The sequence below is a fragment of the Talpa occidentalis genome, unplaced genomic scaffold, assembly GCF_014898055.3.
Source record: "Talpa occidentalis isolate TD23 unplaced genomic scaffold, MPIMG_talOcc4v2.1, whole genome shotgun sequence".
NCBI lineage: Eukaryota > Metazoa > Chordata > Mammalia > Eulipotyphla > Talpidae > Talpa > Talpa occidentalis.
Genome location: NW_026555331.1, coordinates 118978040 through 119002903, shown reverse-complemented (window position 1 = coordinate 119002903; position 24864 = coordinate 118978040). Strand labels below are relative to the sequence as shown.

Genomic DNA, 24864 nt, shown 5'->3' with positions numbered 1-24864 from the left:
GTTGTATGGCCAATTCTGAAAGTCAACAGGACTGGACAATAATTCCAATTTTACATAGTAGAAATACTCTCCAGGTTTCCAAATCCAATATTCAGAGTGAGAAAAAGGTGTATAAAAGTATTATTCCTGACTAATGGGTCTTCACTGCTGCCCAGGTTATGGGGAAATAGCTATTCCTCTTACATGTTAGAAAGTAATGTGGAGGAAGAATCAGAAAACAAAACAAAATAAAACACTACTTTTGATGAGTCTTAGGGAGGAAGGATCTTTTTTCTGGATACCTAGAATCTACAAAGAAACTTTCAATACCTTGCCACTAATAAGTCTGAGTGTGGGCAGAAGGCTTTCATTCCGAAAAGACAGGGACACTGGAAAGAAAAGCATGGAGGGAAAGTAATGGGAATAGAGAACAAAGGTTCAGCAGAACCAAGAGCAAAGAAAGGCATAAGCTGCTTCATAGTTGTTTTTGAAAGACTGCTTTCGGCGGGGTGAGTATTGGTAAGATTTTTACATAATTAGTACATTGTCTAAAATTATGCCACACTGGAAGAACAAAGCTTCATACAGATTAGATGATAGTTTCACATCATTACTGTGGTAAGGGGATGATTTTTGCATAACTTGAATGTAGGCCCCCATAGTGGTTGAGTTTGTTTTTATCTAATTTTAAAACTCTAAATAAAGAAGACTATTTCAGAAGAAAATTCCATTTTGCACACTTTTAAAGTTACTTAGTTCCTGTTGAGATTTAAATACTGTTTGATAGATACCACAATTTGTGGAAAGAAATAGTTTGAAGAAAGAATGTCAGCCTTGTAAATAAAGAAAAGAATAAAGGGAGAACTGTGGATAGCAGAGAGAAATGGGACCTAAAATTCATCAAGCAAACACTGTGTGCCTGTCTCTCAGCTAAACAGTTTCCATGCTTTTAATTCATCTGTTCCTCAGAGAGGGTAAACAATTTTCTGCTGACCTTACACTAAGGGGAAGAGGCATGAATCAAACCCAGCTTTGTTTAGTGCCAGATCCAGCAACACTGATTTATGTGATTCTGACACAAATACACACTTACTTTTCAAGTTATACTACTTAAGTGTATGCAAGCATGCATTATGCTTGGTAATATATATTTTAGCCAGGTGACTCTAAATTTATTTTTATCAGTATTTATTGGAACCTGGACACTTTCACAACATTGTAAATTACCTGCTGATTTTCTAAAGAAATGTGAAACTATAGTATCTAATTTTAATTATTAAATGATTTTGAAAGAACCCAATAATTATATGCATAGAAATAGGGTCTATGTTTCATTAGAAAACATGTATTTTTTTTCATACTGAAAAATGTGAGGAATGAAATGATAAGACTGTATGAATGAGGAGCCAACGGAACTGGCTTTGGGTAACATGGTTTTTAAACCAAAAGCATCTCCTCTGCCTTTCCGTGTTCCTTAGGGCTAGTTCTAACTAATTTTCCTGAACTCCACCCTGACCAATTCTGGAAGTTGAACATGGGCATGTCTACCAATTATCATAATGGCAATAAAGCTATTTTGCATTAATATTTATGAATAAGTTTAAAGTTGTATGCAAATTGGAAAGGGGTAGTCAGTAGTAATACAACTATGCATTTCTGGCCTCAGACTTTAAAAAGGATCTACTAGGTCTTGCTGAGGTCTGGTGATGTAGTAAGCAATGAAAACATAGTACTTACTCAGCAAGAAATTCCTGCTATGATAACATGGAACCTGGACTGTGGATGAAAATGTTCTGGTGCACATATAAAAATTAACTGTTAGTGCTGGATAAGGCCATGAGTAATGAGGGGTGAGGAGCCAACTGCACTGTCTGCCCCTCTCAATTTTATGTGTACCTCTGCCTTCACCAAAGTGAAAATCACTTACAATGAATATGACTTGTCATTTTTTCCCATTTTTGAGATCAAAGCAATCTTGCAGGGTAAGCTACATTTAGAGATTAAGTTTACAACTATGGTCTGTGAAATTTCTCTAAAATCTCTGACCTGTGAATGAATCATCTGTAAATGTCCCACTCATCTCATAAGGGTCCTGGCAAGAGCAAACAGATGAAACATATGAAAGTGCTTGAAGATACAACATGGTACATAAGTTGATCTGAACATTATTATTGTATGTAGAGTCTGAGAGTCAAGTCTAACTTAAATGTGGCAATATAAAGTCTCCTAACTCCTGTCCTAGGCTGCAACTCTGTTTCTACCCCTAGTAGATTGATGTCCTGGCTCCTTTAAGTTTCTGTCTGTAAAACAGAATAATATTCCAACATAGTTTTATAGTGATGATTAAATGAGCTTTGAAAAATGCTTGATATATACTGAGTGTTTAATAGGTGGTAACTATTTGATATTATTTTTCTGTATTGACTGATAGTGATGAAGTATTAACATATTAAGTTTATGCCCCAAATTTAGCTTTATTATAAAGCAATATTACAGAAAAAAATAAATATCCCTGTAAGTTTATATACACAAAAATATATACACAATTAAAGCTGGGAAAAGTGAAGTGAGAAGAGAAGGAGGGGACTTTCTTGGCCTTCACCTTTGAGTGTTGTGCTTAATGGAAATTTGAAGTAAATTCTTTACATTATGATGAACTTAACAAGTGGTGCTTGATAAGCTTTCAGAAACCAGTCACCTTATGGAGAATTTTTTTTAGATTAATCAAAACTTTTTGTTGGTTCATCACAGCAATATCTCTTTCACTAGCAGAAAATCTTGTGAATCTTCTCAGCCACAGGACAGAAAGTTGGTTTTCCTGACAATTTAAACTTGTTTCTTATAAACACATGCAATTTGCAGCAACATGGATGGCGCTGGAAGGGATCATGCTCAGTGAAATAAGCCAAAAAGAAAAAGAAAAATACCGGATGGTCTCACTCAGAGCAGGAATCTAGAAAACTTAAATAAGGGACCAGGAAAATGAATAACTATAAGAAAGTGAAAATCAAAATCAACAAAAAACTATGAACCAGAGACAGTTTTTGGGGGGTGGGGGCGGGAGGGGAGGGATTGGGGTCAGAATGGGGGGTTTGCAATTGTATGGGGGAATATAAAAATAAAATTTATTATTTAAAAAAAAATAAACTTGTATCTTAGTTTACTAGGTTGAACTTAAACATGTGACATTTGACAAAGTTTTGTGATTTATCAATTTTTCTGTAATACAATTAGCTGATTCTATTGTAATGTAATTTCATCTAGTTAAACATAAAGTCATCTGTTAAACACTAGTAATTAGTATTGTTTAACAATGTTATTTTGTATTATAAAGAAAAGGGAAAACAATATTCTCTTCAAATGTATTCAGCTTTGATAGTGTTTCTTACTCTTTTTTTATAAGTTTATCTTTATCTTCCTGACTTTTGGATGATAATTTTAACATCATTCTCATATCTGCATATATTAAATACATTTCATTTTCTTCATAACTTTGTAAGAAAAATTCTATTATAATAATTCACCCTTCTTGAAAGTCTTCTTTCCTAACATTCATATGATGGGACTGTTAAAATCATTAAAATAAAATTAAAGAATGCTAATATGGGTTACTGTCCAGCCAACTAACAAGTAAAAATTGAAAGAGAATGTTTAAAAATGTTAAGTATTTTTTGATCAGAAATAATAATGAGAAAATAACAAGGCTTAATGTAGGAAAATGGTCAAATTTACACTTGTTAATACAAGGTGCAGAGGATATTCCTTGAAGTAGGAGAGAGCTTAGCCATCACTTAATGCAAACCACTCATTTAACAGACAAAAGCCAGGAAGGTGAAGTGTAATTCTAAAATCATGGATGCAAAAAAAAAAGGGGCAAACTGTAACTGACATCCATCACTGGGACACAAAGGGAATCCTGCAAAGATTATCTGCATATTGAAATAGAGACAAAATCATAGTTTTTATACTAGATGGAGGAGTTACATTTTACATATTCAATCACAGGATGTCCAGTGAAACTACTACTTCCTCAGTTTGATTAAGTTCTCTCATCCCTTTGGCAGAGATTAGAATCTATCTGAGCCGTATGTGATTCCAGTTATATATCTTAAATATCCAAAAGACTAAATTCCAATCGTTACTTTAACTCCAGAAAGAATTCTTTCCAACACCAGAGGAAAAAGCCAGCTGAGTTGTCTCAGTATGCTAGTCTCCAAAACGATGTGACCCAGATGGATTTTTAGGATAATTTTGACTCTATGTAATTTTTGCTTGATGTGCTAACTTTAGAACTTAATTTCAGTCTAAGACATGACTCCAGAGCATGTGAAGACACAGACTGGCAGCATGAGACAACCTGCAGTTCAGGAGAAGAAGCCTAGAGTGCTTTGAGAGAAAGAATAAACTTACAAGTTGTTTTAAAAATTAGAGAATGTCAATAATCCACTTGTTACATAATTGTGCCTTGGCAAGGGGCCACCATCTAGTGGAAGCTGCTGGCACTTTCTCTGGGTTGCCTAGCAATGAGCTACATGGGATGGGGTCCACTCCCCTAGCAGGAGAGCAGGCATTTCCCAGCAGGTGTGGTGTTCTCAGTGCAGGAAAGACAGTCTCCACGCAGCTCGCTCATGGCCAGCTCCAGAGCTTGTCTGCAACAAGCTTGAGCAATGGTCCCCCAACATGCAGACTCTCCCTCTACTTTCACCAGGCCATTCTCAGGTTCACATGGATAAAAAAAAAAGGGAGAGCAGAAAGGAGTGTGTGTTTAGGGGCAAGGAGCTTGGTGTTTCCATTTCTGATAGGCAATGCCTTCTCTCCCTGGGGTGAGGAGGGCAGAGGGCACAGGGACTGTGATCCTTATATTGTTGCCTTTACTACTAATTTCTCCTGCTCTACCCCTGCGCTACTGTGCCATTTGCCTGTGCTTGACCTCTCTGGAAGGGCATGCTGATAAGAGTGTGACTTAATTTACTAGATTAGCAAAATAATGCTTAAAGACAATGCTCCCTTCCTGTAAAAATCAATGTTTATATTACATTCATCTTATCAACAAATACATTCTTCAAGAAAAGTTCATGCTGTAATAATAATTCCCTTGTTTTTTATTACTGACTTCAAGAAAAAATAATTTATGAGAATTGTAAAAATTGCTTCAAAAAAGCATATGTAACTCTGACATTAAGGCAAATAGTTCATTGTTATTTGTAAAAGTCCATCTGCAATGCAACCCAAGCGGTACCTAAAACATTCTTTATTTGAAACCAGAAGATCTGCTAAATAAGGTAGTTTATGAGAGCAAGCAGTTTCTAATAAAAGCGTATTTAATTGCAGAGTTGAGTTTTCTTTCCTACAGTTGAAAAGACACTAAGGGAGGCAAAGGTAACTAGAATATAGAGCAAATTTTGGTCATAAGAAAATGAATCAGCCATAGTGAAATGTCTCACAGCATGGAAAATTATTTCCAGTCACACATAAGGGATGCTTTAGGGGTATATACCCAGATCTTGAATGCAGGTTATTAAGAAGGAAGATTGGACATGAGACAGCTATGACTGAAAGAATCATAGTTTAAAATCATAGTTTAAAAATATTTGAGGTGCCTTGGCATAAAGAGTAAGGAAGCCATAAGCTTTCCCACTGATTAGTGGTTGATTATTAGTATTAGGAAAGTTAATCAACAACCAGTTGAACTTCATGAGTGAATAGTGCAGAAGAAGTAAGTGGGAATTACTAACTACAAACTACAAATGCTAATGTTAGTATAAAGAGCATGTGCATGGAGCTAGATCACTTACTATGAAACCTGACTGCTTTGTTTCTCCAACTGAAAGGACTGATGCCACAAACTATGAAACTGGTCTGGGTTAGCTGGGAGGAAGCAAAAATGGTAAGTCATTAGCTGGTTATAGTTTAGTTAGAGGTCAAGGACCTCTAACTTATTTCAATATCCTTATTCCTGCTGCTTAATTATGAAGTTTATTGTTGTTACATGTGTTTAGATGAGAAAATAATTTGTAAAGAATGAAATTTTTATATTAATATAAAAACATAATCACTCTGTTGGAAGGCCGTTCTGAGTCCTACATGGTGTTAAACAGTGTCAACCTTCCTTACTGGATGGATGTCCTTGGGAAACTCAGTTAAGTCCGTAGAGATTTGCTTTCCTCATTTCTAAGTGTTGTGATTGTTATTTGGGATTATGGATATGAAAGTATAAAAGTTAAAATAGTGCTTTTAACATTACTACCACTAAAGCAGTGATTTAAACTGTTTCTACTATTACAATCACAAATCCCCAATTATAAAGATGACACACTCATAGATAATTACAAAATAACTTCTGAAGAATTACTCTGGAATTTCAACCCCTTTAGAAGTCACAGAAACATCACACTGCAGTTCTTGCTTCCTCTTTCTTAATGGGCATAAGGAATTATCACTAATTCTAAAAAGAATTGCTATTCTTTACTCAGTGTGGCACACCCTAACCATGAGATTAAGTTATGGTTGTGTTTTTTTTTTTAATCAAATAATTTCCCTTAGAATTGTTCACTTTGAGGGGTACATTACAATTATGAAAGAACTGGAAAAGCAAGTAGTGCCAAAGGTGAGGTCTTAGCCATGGTATGAGGATACAGAATATCAAAAATAACTAGCATTTCTTTGAGCACTTAATACACAAATGTGTTAAAGCTGAACACCAACCATTTATGAAACTGTCTAGGTTCAAACACTTGCTCTATTATTTGGTACTTGTAGAAATACCTGGGCTTCAGTTTTCTTATCTATAAAATGTAGATAATAACAGACTTCATAGGCTTTTTTATGAGCATTAAATGAATTACTATAGGTAAAGCAATTAAACTAACAAGTGGCACACAGTAAATACACAGTAAAAGTATACAGTAAGTACACAGTAAAAGGCCTTTCTCACTTCTGTCACTTTTCCATGGCCTGCCTCCTCCAGAGCTCCGAGTTGAGGGCCTAAAGGGCTGACACACTGCAGCTCTGTAGCACCTACTCTTGCTAACTAGGTAATAAAACTCGATATGGGCAAATGATGTTTAAGAGACTGAGAGCTCATTAACATAGAAAGTCACAGAGGACTTTACCAACAATGTCATTTCAGTTTAGCATCTTCTGTTATATAAATTTGCAAGTTAGGGAAACAATTTCCTTGTTAAGTAGCATTAAAAATGTTGCTAGTTTTTGATGATTGAAGAGAAAGCAAGTTAAAAAATTGGCTTTCAGTATGGGAAAAATTTTTCTAAGCAAAAACAAGATTTTAAAAGGGTATTCTTTTTCTGTTTATTTCTAAGTGGAATTTTTTAAAAGATTTATTTTATTTATTTATGCATACAAGAATTGGGGTGCAAGCAGTACGGGGACAGGTAGGATTCACCAGAGACAGAGTGGGGAGCAGAAGAGGTTGATATACTGAAATACACTGCTGAGGGGAGCAGTGGGCGAGACAGGAGAGGTCTGCTGTGCCATGTGGGTTAGCGCCCTGCCTGGGGATCAAACTCATGCCACAGAAGCTGGCAATAGCTTGATTGAGCTGAGACTTTAACCCCTGTGCCACCAGGGAGGCCCATAATTGGAAATATTTTATATCCACATTGAATTTTTAAAAATTCTGGAGTTAGAAAATTTAGAGAACTAGGCAAAGGCATGGAAGAAACATTCTTTTTTATTTTACATATATATTTTACATCATTCTTCCTTTTTGTACAATGTATGCTTTCTCTTCTCAGATGTAGACCCCGTAAAATTCCCACAACCCATTCACCTATATACTATCACCATGGTCCCTTGTGCTCTTCCCTCCCCTGTTTTGACCTCTCCTCCTCCCCCTTCTCTGCAGAATGTCTCTGAATTATAGTTGCCTGTCAATTTTTAAAATTTTTTATAATTTTTTTCACGATCCCTTATTTGGTTCCCCTACATTCCTTCTATAAGTGAAATCACCCAATTCTTAAGAAAGAAACATTCTTAAGGTATGACATTGAGTTAAAAATCTCTCTAAATTAAGTTGAATGATTCTGAGAAACCTGTAAAGAGGAGAGAAAAACAAAATCTGCAGTTTCCCATAAGCTCTTAAAAACTGTACATTCTTACTTGTAGTAATATTCTGAAGGAACTGTAAATAGGGAGTAGATCAGCAATGCTTATGTTAAGTCCTAACACTACAGTAGAAACATGGAAGCAAGCAAATAAATGACTTTTTCCTCAAAAAAAAAAAAAAAAAAATCTCTCCAACCACTTACCAGCTTGTTACATCATCACAAATACCATTTACTATGAAATGAATGTGATTTTCCTTTTACATTTAGTGCTATATTGAAGATATTACTGCATTATTTTTTGTACTTTTTGGAAATGCAGACAAGTAACATTTTATAGTAGCAGATGTATGACATCATATGAAATATCTGTAAAACCTTTACATGAGAATCACATCTGCCAATCTCCACTATCATTTTTTATTTGTAGTTATATGGTTTGCTTCTCTGTCTGTGCCAGAGGAGGCAGCTTTGCATGAAAGCTGTTCTAGGAAATTGTGTCTTCTGGACTAGCTAGTTAAGCAAATTGTGTAACTGCCATTGAAACCAAAATGTACCCAGCAGACATAATTTCACAAAGAAGAGGGAAAAAACCCTATTTATACAAAAGATATGGCTGTTTAACTGTACATGTTTCACTTTTTACATTAATTTTTTTCCTTTCTTTATGAACAGTGACAGTAACATTTCTAGTTAGCAACTTCGGGACTTCTTAATACATGCTTAGTGCTGTACTATCATGGACTTGGTGTCTGTCAGGAAAAATTGGGCTGACTTTTTTTCTCCTGCTACACAGAGTAGAAATTTGTTCTGTCTGCTCTGCCTGCAGATGAAATAAGATGCTGAGCAGGGTCCATTCCTCTCTAACCAGTGCCAACAGCCCTGAGTTACTGTGTACACAATGTAAACTCTCTGTCAGGACTTGCAAGTACTGCTCCTAGTGGCCATGTGGCTCAGGGCCTCTCTGAAGTAACTGGTGATGGGGCCGGCCCCATCAGGCTGGGCATAACACTACCTCCCATGGCCAGACACCTGCCACTTCTGCTCCAGACTGCACTAGAGGGGAGCCAGGGAGGAGATGTTGTCTAGAGACCCTTCAATTCCTTTCCAGGGATGGGTCTGAAACTTTGGACCATTACAAATTTTGCACACTAAGTTAATGGAGGCATTGGGAGCAGAGTTTTGAGCCTGGGCTTGATAGTCAGACTGCCTGGGTTCTCAATAACGTGGGAGACTTAACTTCCTCCGCCAGTTTCCTCATCTGTAAACATAGATAATTTACCTCATCAATACTATAGAGTAGATTAGAAGTGTGATAAAAGTTGTTGTTCATGTCAATACCAAGCACTCTATAAATATTAACTATTTTGATGATATAGTGATGATGGTGTTATCATTTCTCAACTTTTAAATATATGAAACCTGTAATCTTGAAATTGAATATGCACAGGACAGAATTACAAGCACAGTAGTCAGTAATAGTGGTGAAAAACTTTTCAATCCAGGTATTTCCATTTCAAGCATAGAAACACCTTTTTTGGTTAATGATTGCTGAGAAATCCTGTCTGTCTGTTTGTGGCTGATAGGAAAATGAGTGTTCGTACAACTGTGCCAGGAGCACAATGCTGATTTCAATCTGACATGCCCTGATGATGACAGAAAACTCACTCAGCAGTGGCTGTTCCCAGTTGCTGGTCTGTTTGAAGGGAGTGATTCATAGAAAAGGTGGACTTCTAGTGTCCTTACACAGGCTTTTTTGACAATGAGTGGGGAGATGGAATTTTTTTCACACTTTATAATCAGCACTGCTAATTACATAAATGGGTAGGTAATTAAATACCAAAAATGGTATCTCTACAGAGGACCCATGTTCATTAATAGAATTAGTGAATCAGCATTTTCTTGACTATAGATTTACAATACAGACCACCATACTTAATTACACTATGTAAATATTTGAATTAATATTAAATACTAAAACTGAAACATGATTCTTAATATAATGATACTGTCATCACTACAGTTATAAAGTCCCTTTATCCCCACACAGTATACTTAATAATTATGTCATCTATAATGAAAAGTTGATATAGCAACTTAAACTATTTATTTTCCTTGTGTGTAATTAGTGATAGGAAATTAGATGACTTTTTTCCCAACAAAAACACTCTATTAGGAAATGCAAATGGCCAACAGGTATATGAAAAAATGTTCAACATCACTTAAAATCAGGGAAATGCAAATAAAAACCACAATGAGATATCACCTTACACCAGTGAGAAGGCACATATTAAAAAAACTAGCCACAGCAAATGTTGGCAAGGATGTGGAGAAAAAGAAACACTTGTACATTGCTGGTGGGACTGCAAACTGGTCCAAACACTATGGATAGCTGTTTGGAGGATCCTCAAACTACTAAAAATGGAGCTACCATATAACCCAGCAATTTCACTCTTAGGAATCTACCCAAAGAACACAAAAACATTAATTCAAAAGGATATCTGCACCCTGATGTTTACTACAGCACTATTTACAATAGGTAAGATATGGAAACAACCCAAATGCTCAAAAATAGATGACTGGATCAAGAAGATGTGGTACATATACACAATGGAACACTATTCAGCAATCAAAAAAGATAAACTCATGCCATTCACAGCAACATGGATGGAACTGGAAGGGATTATGCTGAGTGAAATAAGCCAGAAGGAAAAAGAAAAATATCAGATGGTTTTACTGATAGGAGGAATATAGAGAAACCAAATAAGGGATCAGGAAAAAAATAATAAAAAACCAAAATTAACAGGCAACTATAAGTCAGAGACACTCTGCAAGGGAGGGGGAGGAAAAGGGATCAAAACAGGGGAGGGAAGAGCACAAGGGACCATGGTGATGGTGTATGATTGAATTAGTGGCAGGAATTTTACGGGGACTACACCTGACAGGAGAAAGAATATATTGTACAAAAATGAACAATGATGTAAAATATTTATAAATAAATAAAAAGAAAATCAAGAATAAAAAACTATCTATGGACTGAAATAACCACTGTGTTCATGTAGATTCCACAAACAAGACTGCTCTTCATATAGTATGTACCTTGACATATACATATATAGAATACACATGATGTATACCTTATGAAAATAGTGTAATGAAGATGAAATTCATATTTTTGAAGAGTTAAAACAAAACATGTAAATGGGTGTATTCCAATTAAATGGCCAAGTTATATTTGTTGTAATGGAAAACATGCCTCATTTCAGGTAACATTTACATCATATAGAATTGAAGTATTTTAGTAATTTTGATGATTTTTTTCAGAAGGACATTATTAAAAGTGAATGGTGTATATAACCCTTAAAATTATCTCTGGGTTTGAATCATATGTCTCAGCTTTCTGGTTATCAGATACATGTCCCCATGTACTTAAGTACTGGTATTGGTCAGCCTGATGGGATTATGTAATGAGGGACAATCCATGACAAGAAGTAGAACTGAATGCAACTTGAAGGAAATGAAACTATTTGAACATTGCCTGTATCTGTGATCATATAATCATTTGAAATCTAAGGCCATTTAATATTAGTCTATTTAAGACTGATTAAATGAACATTTTTGACTATGGTAGTAACATTCAAAAATGAAAGTGAAGAAATGTTAAGAGAAATAGAATTATAGCCAACCATTTGAAGAATAAAGATAACCAGCAGAGTTTTCTTTTAGTGTTATAGCTCATGTCTGATTCGATAATTAGTTGTTGGGATCTAGCAGCAGTGGATCTTTTTTTGAAGAACACACACCTCAATGATCAAGGAGACAGGATGCATTGCCTTCTGATATATGGGCATCTCACCTTCATGGTAGATACTTAAGGGAGTGAAGGGGAATTGGAGCTATACACTGTTACCCCATTGAAGTCAGCTAGAAAGGAACTGAGGACGTGGAACAACAATCTGAAGAATTAGAATAAAATAGGGGTCAGCAAACTATTTCCTGCAGGCCAAATTCGACCAGGTGCATTTTGTAAATAGTTTTATTGGAATATGGTTATGTCCATTCATTCACGTATGGACACCTGTGGTTGTTTTCAACCTACAATTACTAAAGTTGAGTAGTTATGACAAAGGCCATGCTCCCTCACCAAATTATTTGCTATCTGGTTGTTAATGAAGTTCACCAACATCTGGATTAAGGCAAAGGTTTTTGTCTGTAGGTTTTACAAGGAAGTGATTTGAAGATGAAGTCTGGTATATTACATATCTTAGGTCTCTTTTCTTATATGGAACTACCTTGGATTTCAGATCTAATAGGCTTAAGCACAGTACAGTTCCATTCAGTGAATAAATACAAATTGAGTTTATTGGAAACATTCAATGTTTGATAAATATATGAAGGAACTGCAGGGTACACATTATTATTAAAATGTGTATTTTAATTGATTAGCCATTTAGTGGGGGTAGGGTGCCTTATAACTATTTCCTAGTAAATCCTCCCCCCCTTTTATAATTAGAGATACCTCCAAATATTGTTTTTTTTTTTTTTTTTTTTTTTTTGCCTCAATTGAGTATCCACATGACATTAGAGCATTAGATCATGTGAGAAAACTGCATGAAGTGAATTCACCCCGACTGGAAATGACTGACTATGGTGAAAATCAGGGCTTTTCCAAATGAAGATGATGGGTTGAAGCATTTAAGACAAGTGCTCAGAAGTGAGATAGATGTGCAAGGGCTGGAGAACACGGTTACCAGTGGGTGCAACTCAGCACAAAGAAGTGCTTGACAACTAGTGAAAGCTTAGTAAAGCATAGTAACTGTTTGAAGATTGTTACAAAAACAATTTAGCAATAATGTCATCAATCTATTAACCTTGACTATCTAGATTACTATTTTTAAATGGAATATGATAAACAAAACCAGATTAGATAAATAACATGATCACTTTTGTTCTCCACCCTCTACATTTCTTTAGTATACGGTTATAAGGAATATGTAGACTTTGTTATTACCCAATAACATTCACAGTATTATACAATAGGGAAGAAAAAAACTCCATTCAAAGAGGAGGTTCTATAAAAGAAAATCACATATTTAACTTTTGAAAATTATGCATTTTAACCTGATTTTCCTAAGAAAAACATACAAAATTTCATCCCTACTAGAGGCTTTATTCTGAATACAATAGTGTATAGAAGGGGTAACTCGTATTATACTAAAATGTATTAAGTCAATGCAATCTCAGCAGATAACAAAAATCTGATCTACAAAAAAAAGTACTATTGATTTGAAATAGAGTCTTAGAAGAGAAAAAAGAATAAATTTTATTTCATTCTTCAACTGGAGAGTATGATTGCTTCATTTAATTGACTTCAGAATCTGGTTTAATAAAACATCTCTTTTACACAACCAGAAAGCTCCAACAGTTTGATTGCAAAACTAAGGGCAATTTCTTTGATATTTTTTAATTATCACTCATTTGGAGGACAGTGTGAAACACACTTTCCCAATTGGTGTTTTAGAATCACTAGTCAAAGGAAAGAAATGACAAATTAGCCAGCTGGAGAGGCAAGAGACAGTTAGCTATTGCCATTAGAGTCTTTGTGGATACTTCAAAGTAAGATGAAAGGGAAATAAAGGGGCTGTTAGCCACACATACTCAATAAATGAAAAACTAACACAATTTCACAACATATTAATAACAAGTTAATATCACACTTAGAGACTTACTCAACGTAATAAGTGCCATATATGGGATCATCGATTTTTTCCCAGCCATATGGAAGCTCTGAAAAATAAAGAGTTATTTTTTTTCAGTAAATAAGTAAGAGTTATCATAGTTTCTAATAACAAGTAATACAATTTAATTATTTGTGGATTGCAGAAATTGTTTATCAATGTGGAATAAAGCATTCAGAGTCAGCACCAAATTTCAGACACATATTGTAGGAACTATAAGAAGCACTGACTTGAAAATTGGCAGTTAAAACAAGAGTTTTCTTTTCTGCAAATATACTGCTGGGTCTAGCTGTTTATGCCATGCCAAGCAGTAGGATGGCACATCATCATGTTATCACCACTCAAGGCAATACAGAAGGCAAATTGCTTTCTTGAAAGTGCATACAGCTTTCTTATTTATTTGTATTGTCAAAAGGAGAATTTTAGGATAAAGATAGGATTTTCAAAATACATTTCTAAGGATAGCAATTTTTTTTCTCATGACTGGAACAAAGACTTTATAAATTCTCAATTGATAGCCCACCATTCAAGATGGTTAGCTTGCTGTTTTCTCCATGTGGGTCAGAATTTGAATACTGCCAACATGATCTCTGGGTATATTTTTTATAAAGTCAAAAATTTAAGCACACTTTCCTTGATATGATGGGTCATAGTTCTAATTCTCCTGTCTATTTTAATATATACACATGTACACATATTTAAAATATTAGCAGTATACTACAGTATACTACAATAGGAAAAAACATGCTGTTTCAAAATCAGATTTTGATTCAGAATGCTATTTTCCAAATACACCAAGCCTTTATAATTATTAACTTCTATAAATATGATTATAAGTTTAATAATTCTTACAGTAGTCACATCTTAAGAAACTTATGACACCAAATTGTGGAGCAGTTTTAAATTTTTCCTATCAAAATGAGAGTAAGAACCTGAATATTTCCTATGGTCCAGGTACTTGAGTTCTCCAAGTCCTAACTCATTTTATCCTGACAACTTGGGACTTAAAATCTTCATACTGTTTCCAATGATCTTAACCAATTTAGATATCAATTTAGACACTTTTTAGCTCAGCATACCAACACTTAATTTAGATTTAGGAGAATAACTATCCAGATGGTTTTCACCAAATCCCCCAAGCTATTGGAAAATCTGACTATTAAAAAGATGAAGCCAACTGAAAAATATCTACTGTGTACTTTTATAAGCAGCTAAAGTAAAATAATATGTAGAGAACAGAAATAGATAATTGGATATTTATTACTGGTATGGTTAAAGACATACTCATATTTATAACAGGTCTATATTGTCTTATGAATATTGTAATAGGTAAAATAAACATGTTCAATAACATATAGAATAAAAGCCTACCATGGTTAATTTTACAGATACTAGCTCCATTTAATGGCACTGTTACACAGAAGCATTTAATGGTCAAAATTTTAAAAATTATTTCCTGTTTTATTTATTTATTTTTTTGAGGTCACAGTGGCTTACATTATTGTATTTGTGAAGTATAGGATTCCCCTCCCCACCAGGTATTGCCACCATAGTGCAGCCACCACCAAATCACCCAGAGTCCACCACCATAGTCCATTGTGCTTCCTTCCTTCCTTGTTCTTACTCCTCCTTACACCAGACCCACTGGATGCTTCAGTTCTATAGTTAGCTTTCAAGGGTTAATTTTTAAGCTTGTTATTATCTGAACCTTAGTTTACTTTCTCTATATTCCACAACTAAGTGACACCTTCTGGTATTTATCTGTCTCCTGACATTTCATTTACCATTATCCTTTCCACCTTCATCCAAGCACAAATGGCATGAGTTTATCTTTTTTGATCACTGAGTAGTATTCTCGATCCATTCCTCTCTTTTGGGGCATTTAAGGTTGTTTCCATAGTTTGGCTATTGTAAATAGTGCTGCAGTAAACATGGGAGTGCAAGTTTCCCTTTGAATAACTGATTTTAAATTTGGTGGGTAGGGCCTTCCCTGGTGGCGCAGCAGTTGAACGCTAGGTTGCAAAGCTGCCCGCAGCCTCTGCAGCACCAGGTCGATCCCCAGCCACCAGCAAGGGTCCCACATGGCGCGACAGACCTCTCCTTCTGTGCCTGCTGCTCCCCTCAGCAGTGTATTTCTTCAGTCTGCTTGTTCAGCTCCCCACTCTGGCTATGGTGAATTCTCTCATCCTCCCGTGCTTTTGACTGTACCCAGTGCTTGTATAAATAAATAAATAAATATTTAAAAAAATTTGGGGGGTAGATGCATAGGACTGGAATTACTGGGTTTTATGATAGATCCATTTTAAATCTTTTGAATCACCTACATACTGCTTTTCACACGGCTGGACCATTTACTCCACATTCTTGCTAGCACTTGTTCAGGTCTTTTTTAATAAGGGCCATTCTTCCCAGTGTAAGGTGGTATCTTATTGTTGTCTTGATTTGCATTTCTCTGATAATAAGTGATGAACTTTTTTTTTTTATGTGCCTGTTTGATATCTGTATGTAAAATTACTTCTTATAATCTCTTCACTATTTTCTTATCTTTGGCTATTTTGAGTACATTGCTAATTCTAAGCATTATGTCCCAGAAGTACAGAGTTCATCGATTCTTTACCGTCACAGATTTACAATGCCAAAGGGTCTGCGAGCAATTAATTTATTATTGTTTCCCATTTGCCACCATGAAGTATTCATTAGAATTTATGGGGACTCTGATTGGCTTTTATTAAGATATTAATATATTTTCTTTGTTTGCTTGTTTGAGTTCCAAAATAAACTATTAATTCATGCTGAAACAAAACTGCATGTTATAAACCTTATACATTCCATAAATTCTTAGTGGTCCCTGACTTATACTTTGAGATTAAATGATGCACTTTAGATTTAACCTTCTTCTATAAATCAGTTGTCATTCATTTCATTTAAAAATATTTGTAAATAAAAATATTTCTATGGGATTGATAGTTGACTTTTATAAGAAACCTATAACATATATATATATTGCTTCATTTGCACTTATGGCAGAATGGGTATAAAAATCTACAACCAGTGTTTTAAAAGGTGTGTATGTGTGTATCTTCATGTAAATATGAATGTATAACTACATATGTATGTATATATAATGTATGTGCATGTGAACACGGGTGTTTATGGATTTCCCCTTAATCCTCAAAGAAAGGTCTAGGCTAGAATGCTAAAAGCCACATGTTTTTCCTTATTCATAAAAAGATAAGTAAAATAAGCTAAAATAAACTTAAAACTATAAGCTGAAGAATATGATAACAGTTTAGAACCATCTTTCACTGTGAAAAATGAGCTATTGAATTTGAATTAGTTTTTAAAAACCAACTGCTTCTTTTAAAATGTAACAAATAAGAAAAAGAACTTTCAATTTTGTACTATATGTCTAATCAGGCAAGCATGTAGCCTGGAGCTGTAGGGTCCTGAGTTATTTAGAATACTGTACTCAACAATATCTGACAAATTTGCAGATGATTAAGGTCACACTGATGAAAGGATAACTTACACTATGCAGGAGAGATAAATAAACACTTGGTATCAGCAAGGTTAATGCTGCATTAAGAACTGTTTTAATTGGGATTTCTCTTCAGGCTATGGAACCATAGAGCAAATTCACTAATTAGATATTTCTGTAATGCAAAGTCTCTGTAAATGTCTAGATTAATTTATAGTCAGTCATATAAGCTTTATAAACCTGCAATAGAATCAGAAGATTAAATAGGAATCCAGGCCTATCTGGATTCTGCCACAGTGACCATACTATCTATACTTTTGAGTTACTTGCTCTTTCAAAATTTTAACAATTTACTTGTTCATTAGCTCCATTTTCATTGCAGAAATTGACTCTATAATAGCTTACAAAAAGCAGTTTTTAGGTGCAACAGTGAAACTTGTAAAATTCAAGCACAGTATCTCTTGTGGAAATGGACCTTATGGCTGGAAAGCTGTAAGGATCCTAGAATGTGCTACTGCAGTGTATCTCAGAAGATCCCTTTGGTCTGTCCACTTTGTTTTTTCAACTATCTCCCTTATCTCTACGTCCTTTCACTGTTTACATCTCCTTTTCTACTGCCTGGCAACCGCTGCTTGCTCATCTTGCTTCTACCCTGGAACATCACTCCAGTGTAGACTTTATGTTACTTTTTGTCTCAAGCATTCAATCACTACTTTTCCCCAAATCTGCATTCTAGCCCCACAAAAAAATCATTAGTTCAATTCATTTCCTTCAAAATAGATGACACAAGTTACATTGCCTGCTCTCAGGTTAAGAATCTACTCCCAGAAGAGTCACAAGCAAGTGGAGGCAAAAAGTTACATCTGGCAAACTCAAATGAAGGGACATTTATAAAATAACTGGTCAGTTCTCTTCGCAAGTATTAAAGTCATGAAATAGAAAGGCAGAATGAGGTACTGTCACAGAGTAGAGGAGACTAGAGAGATGAAAAGATGAAATGTACTTGCAGGCCTTGGTTATCAGACCCTTGCCAGATGTGCAACAGTGCACAACACTGGCTTCAGTGATGTCTTTGGCAACTCAACTCCAATGACACAGGAAACATGGACAATTGAGACTGTATCAAACCAAAAGTGTTTCCATTGCAAAAGAAGTTACCATTAAAAAAAAAAAAAGACATCCTATGGAAAACAGTATAAAGTCTCTCAAAATGTTAAAAATATTATTTTAGCCAACAGTTCCACTCCTAGGTATCTTATTCAAAGAATGGAAAAAAACTAATTTAAAGGGATATATATAGCACTATTTACAATAGCCCAGTTATGGAAACAACCTACATGTCCAACAACAGATGCGTGGTTTAAGATGTGGTATAGATACACAATGGACTACTACTCAACTATAAAGTAAACGAGGACACCAGAAGAAGTGGGTGGGTGGAGAGCAAAAGCAGGGAATGGTCCCAATGGACTGTGGTAGATGACAGTGGTGTCTTGGTGATGGGTGTGGTGTGGGGACATGACATGCACTTGAAGAGTTGTGATCTGAGACTTGTGAATCATATACAGTATTGTAAAGCCACATTACCAGAATTAAAAATAATTTAAAAGAAATGACAAAAGGGAAAGAATCATAAAAGTATAAAATCATACTTTTTACAGACTTGTATTAACAGAATTGAAAATCTAAAAAGAAATAGATAATTCCTTAGGAAAACATAATTTATGAAAATTGGCCCCAGTGGAAATGGGAAGAGTAAACATTTTTAATCAGTTTACCATAATAAACTCTAAATGGAAAAGAAACAATGTGATTACTAGAAATAAATTCCTCTATAAACTGGATATGAAACAGAATTTTCTTATCATGACTCAAACTTGACAAATGTGACCACATAAAAGCAAAAAGGAATCTCTTATACACCCCAAAGTTCACTGTCAGTGTTAAAAGACGGTAAGACAAATGGCAAACTGAAAGAAAATGTTTGTAACATATATCAGAGATATAATGCTACACTTCTTCATCAAGAACTTTTAGAAATTGAAGGGGAAAAATGTGCAAGAGCCACATTTTTTGTTTGCAAAAAGCATACACAGATGTCCTTTAAACATAAACAGCTACTCAACATTTCTTTATCATAAGAGAATTGCAGATGAATACTATTCTGAGATACCATTCCTTACTCAATAGACTGGCAAACTGTCGAAGCTTGTGCATGCATACTTCTGGAAGGGTGGTTTAGAAACTGGCCCTTTCATGCAAAGCTGGTGGATGGGCAACTGGGTGCAACTTCTACTGACGGGAATTTGGCAACAACTAACGCAACCAGATGTACTCCATGCTTGGGCTCATCTCTTCCCTGAAAAGGTTCTTCAAGTGTTTTCTTTAACAATACAAATTGCACAGGCTTATTCACTGAAATATTATTTTCATAGCAAAACATGTAAGTAACTTAAATATACAACCAGAGACGACTGGATAAGTAAACTGGTTAAGCGTGTACATACGGTGCAGTACTACACAGTTGCTAAACTTAAGAAAATCTCTATGATTAACTAGAGAATAAAGCAATTTGTGATTTGTGGGCTATGTTGCTAAACAAAGACTCTCATATACTTATTTTTGAGAAAAGGTAGATAAGAAGGAGAGCCAGAAACTAAAGAGATGGCTACACTGTAAGAGGTAGGTGTGAACAGTAGTTGAATGAATTCTTTGAGCATACCTCTCATAAACCATGTTGAGAGTCTTCTATTCAGAAAAACAAAAATAAATTTAAAAATATGGAAAACAACCCTAAAATGGAATACAAACAACAATAAATGAACTTAACCGCATACAAAATTGTTAACCACTCAGAAAAGAAAGCAGTCAAGTATTGGAGAAATTACAGATTGTGGATCCAATATTTCATTACACAAAGACCGGGAGGTTAGAATATTAAAAAAAAATCATTGAGGTTCGAATGGAGAATAACTATATTTAATGTGCTGCACGGTTTGGAATGCTTTCCTGACAGTGAAAGTTAGGATTCTGGTTTCTGGAATTTGTGGTTAATTCATACTGTTTCTCTATGAGGAAACCTGTGGGTATGGAGTTTAGGATCCTCACGAACAAAATGCTTCGATTACAAAACTTTGAAAGCAAGAGTTGGGTATATGGTAATTTTAGTGATTTATGTTAAGGTCAGATTAGAATTTAATAATTCTGAGGACAAGGTGTAGCTCTCTGGAGAGACAGGATCGATGAAAATCTCCCCATCACTCCATTCTTAAGCTGACCGTGACCTTAGATAGCTGAGACTTGTGTGAAAGGAAACTTTGTCATGGAAGACAGAGGCTGCAGAGGCAGAATCCATTTATTCTGGGAATCTGCATTTCAGGTAGTCATAACAGAATCTAAAAACTACTGCAGACTCTGGGCATATGACTTGGTGGATGGGATGTAAGACAATCACTACAGCAGGAAATATACAAAGACTGTGAACTGGAAATAGGTATTTCTTCAGGGAGAGTATATTAGAGTTTTGCTGCCTTTGTGAGATAAGGAATAATAATTGGCTTCAGGAGGCAGGATCTTCTTTAGAGGTAAAGTAGTAGATGAATCTTGCCCTATAGGCTTGTAAGAGGGAAAACTTGGGGAAGAGGTCTGTTCCAGAGTAGAAGGCTGCTGACGGGAAGACTTCTTCCCCTTTAAATACATTTTACCCTATAGGGAGGCCAGTCTATACTACAATCTGCTAAGTGGATTATAAAGCTCCAACTGAGGAGGTGAAACGATAGGACCTGGAGCTGAAGAGCTCTGAACATGCTCTTCCATACAGAAATGGACTCAAAGTGAATACTGATAAAAAGTGGAAGCTTCAAGAATTCTTTATTCATCATCTTCCAGAGAGTCAACATGAAAACATGCATAATTTATGAGAAAGAAATAAAGTCTCAATTTTGCCTTAATTCTCCACTTTGCCTTATCAATGAAAATGTTTAAGATTTAGGAGAAATAGCTAAGGGAAAAGATTGCTGTTTTTCTTTTTATGCCCCTGAAATGATTAGCTTTCAATAGATGTTCTGTGGTTTCATGGTTCAAAGTGTTCTTTCTGGATCGATTAGTCTAAGTGAAATTTGCAATTTATCACTCATGTCATTACTTAATATATCTCTCATAATCTGATATATTTTCTTTGCCCCTTTTTTCATTCAAGAAAAATTTATTGCTCATCCACTTCTAAGGAGGCAGAAGGTGTGGCTGTGAGAGTATAGGGATGAGTTTCAATATCCATGGGGCCACTGGTTTCAGGCAGAGTCAGCCTTTAAACAAATAATTTCACAAATAATTAATTCACTATAATTTATGATACATGCTACTAGGAGAAGTACATGTGTATTTTACTCTACCTAAACCCTCAGGAAATCTGTGAACAGTTTGGAATTACATTTCATGGGTATAATTCATTACAATTGATTTAAATAATCCTAATGCAATAAGTCAGCAACACATTTGTCAATTGGGTGTTTTAGAGTGAATTCACTGAACGGATGTCATTTTTCTAGTTGAGCAGTCTTTTCGAATTTAATGAATTGGATATATACAGGAAAATTCTACTGTTTAAAATCTCTGGGGACAACTAAATATCAAATATCAATACAATAAGAACTTGGAAGAACAAAATTAAAAATTTATTTTTATTATATTAGAGGAGCCGAAGTCTACCTAGGAATATGTTCTGATTTCATTTCCTATTTAATGTGCAGTCTCAGAGCATTGTTTAATTAAAATGCCACTTAGGCCAGTGAAACAGATCAGGCTGAGCACAAACCTAGGGCCACTAATGAAAATGTGCAGAATGTGAGCAACTCTCTATGATGGTGAGTCGGAAGCATCTCTCACAGCACTGAGTGCAAGCAGCATCAAGACAGTTCTACATGCCATTGAATGTAACAACCATTTTGCTCTTTCCATAATACTCAAGGATCCTAAGACACTTGAGTGCTTAAGCAACTGGACATGTGTCAAATTGGGGTGATGTGTGGTTGTCATAGATTCTCTACTTTATCTGTCTACCAAGTCCTGGGTTTTTCTGTCAGAACAAAGAAGTAACCCATACACATTTTTTTTTTTTCCCATACACATTTTTTGGAAAAGGACACTAGGAAAGACAAAATCAATAAGAGTACTAATTATCAGAATCATTTGTGGAGAAAAAGGCAGAGGATAGCTCCGTTTCCCATCTGTGTTGTGAAAGTTGTTAAATATTAACATAACAGGCAAGCTGACCAAGCTCACAGTGATGTTTTTTATGCTTGTGCTAGGTGCAGATAATGTGTAATTCTCACCATTGTCTGTCACATATAGATCACAGAATGTCAAAGGTAATGACAGCTGAGAGATAAAGCAGGGGAATGCTTTTCCCAGAGCATGAAAGGGGGAGGCTGAGTATCCGGAGCAACTGTAACAATGAAATTTCTGATTCCTCTCTGGTATTAATTCTAGGCACTAACTTGGCCTATTAAAAATCAATGGCGCAAATACCAAAATATGGACAGCAAATTATATTTCTAGACAAGATTATTGTGCGGGATTGTCCAAATATTCTTTACCAAGATAATTTCCACCCAGATTATTTTAGCTAGATCCCTAAGTAGAGATAGTGGAATCAAATGACCCTCCCCTGTCATCTTGGCAATAGTGACCTGAGAGGATAAACGGATCTTTAAACTTGAGGAATATGAATGGTGTAAATGTTACAAACACAACTTCAGTTAGGTTATAATTAGTCTTGAATCATCATACCAGTCAGTATAAAAAAGCAACAGTGTCTATACACTCTACTGGCATCTGCCTTTATCTGTGAACAAACATTTCAAACACAGAATTTTGCTCAAATAGGGAAGTAGTGCAAATCCTAAGTTTTTTGACCCACATGGAAACAGAATAATAGCTTTCAGGAGTAAAATTCTAGCACAGAAAATGTTTTCTGTGATTTGATTGCTACAATTTATAGGAAATTTTGTCTATGAGTTCTGCCCCATCTCTGTAGCATTCTAGGACAGAAAGATTGAATTAGATATCAGGAATGGGAGAATGAAATCTCTTCCTAACAAAACACAAAATTCCTCCTGATAAAATTATAAAATATGGTAATGAGATTTGGTAATGTAAAAGAAAATTAGAGGATTTGGAATTAACAGCATGCACTGCATTACTGCTTTGCTTCATGGTAGAAGGACACAAAGGAACATGGAAAATAGCTGAGGGTGGGATTTACTAATGTCTGCAGTAAGTAAATCTGCAAAATACAAAAAGGCTTGAAATAGAAAACATGATGCCTGCTGTGCCTGCAAGGTATCCTAATGTCTAAAACATTGGGAAAATTCTTGGAGAGCACCTCACCCCAGTAAAAAATATTACTCGTATAAAACTGTCAGAGTCCGGTCTCAGCTTGAGTTACCTGGCATCTACAGAACCAGTCAATCCCACAAATTAGGCGGCCCTGCAGGGATGTCTAACTTACATGCCAGGCTTTCAGGAAATGTTGAAGGCCCCAGTGGAGCTGTGATTTGTGCCTGTGGTAACAACTGAGCTGTGTTTGTATCATACATGCAGAGATAGTGTTGCAGGATGTAACTCTAAGCAACTTTGCAAAATTCTACATGTAAAAATCAAACCATTCAACAACAGTGGTATCGCACAAAGCACACAGAGTATTCTAGAGACTTACATGTTCTAATAAAGTGAGTCACATCATTTTCCCCCTGTGATATCTTTTAGAGACTAAAGGCACTAAAAAAAATTTGATTTGTACACAGAATACTACCAGATCAAATACTGTAATTGATATGAAAACCGAATGAGGGTCTTAAACTACAATTAAAGGTAGTCCCAGATCCTTATAACTTTGAACTTTTAGAATCAACTGTGCTGCACGCAGGACATGGAGTCCAAAGTGCAGTATAAGCAGAAATAACAGTTTGGAGGCATATTATGTTAATACTTTTTTCCCACACTGCTTTGTATATGGTTCTCTATTTTAGCAGTGCTTTAGGAGATATAGATCTGCTCAAGTGATGATATAATGAAAAAAGCCAGAAATCAATGTTTAACTTCCATATGCCCTATTTGGGAGCAGGACTTGGAGGTGCAAAGAACCTATAGAGAGGACTGGAGGTGTGACTTGTGCAACTCTAGACAATGGCAAAGTCCGTAACGAGCAGGCATAAGCCAAGTTGCAGCAGAGTCCAGCAAAGACAGAGAATACAGACCCACCTCATTACATAAGGATACCTGTTCATCTTACAAAATGGTACCATCTGGGATATAAGAGGAGCAGAGAGATTCACTGGAGGAAAAGCCTGATAGGAAATTTGAATTTTAATATTGACAGGACATCCACCCAATAAAACTGTTTTTGAATTAAAAGGGCTAGAAAAAAAGTCTTCAATTGTCAGGTCTAAGTTTCTCATCCTTCATCAAGAGCAACAAAATCTCCAAAGCAAATGAGAATAGTTATGTAAGATTAAAATAAAAATCTTATATGTGAGTTGTAGATTGCAAACACTAACCTTGCTCTATTAGCATTAAATAAAAATCAGTTATTTACATGCCATAAATA

General features: G+C 35.4%; 1 protein-coding gene across 1 annotated transcript in view; it reads right to left on the bottom strand.

The window, feature by feature from the left end:
- The window catches only part of MAGI2 (membrane associated guanylate kinase, WW and PDZ domain containing 2), a 1147386-nt gene that overhangs the window by 268185 nt on the left and 854337 nt on the right, over window positions 1–24864 (bottom strand). The window contains 1 exon segment of the mRNA XM_054692500.1: window positions 13772–13829. Within this exon segment, the coding sequence (XP_054548475.1) occupies window positions 13772–13829 (58 nt within the window).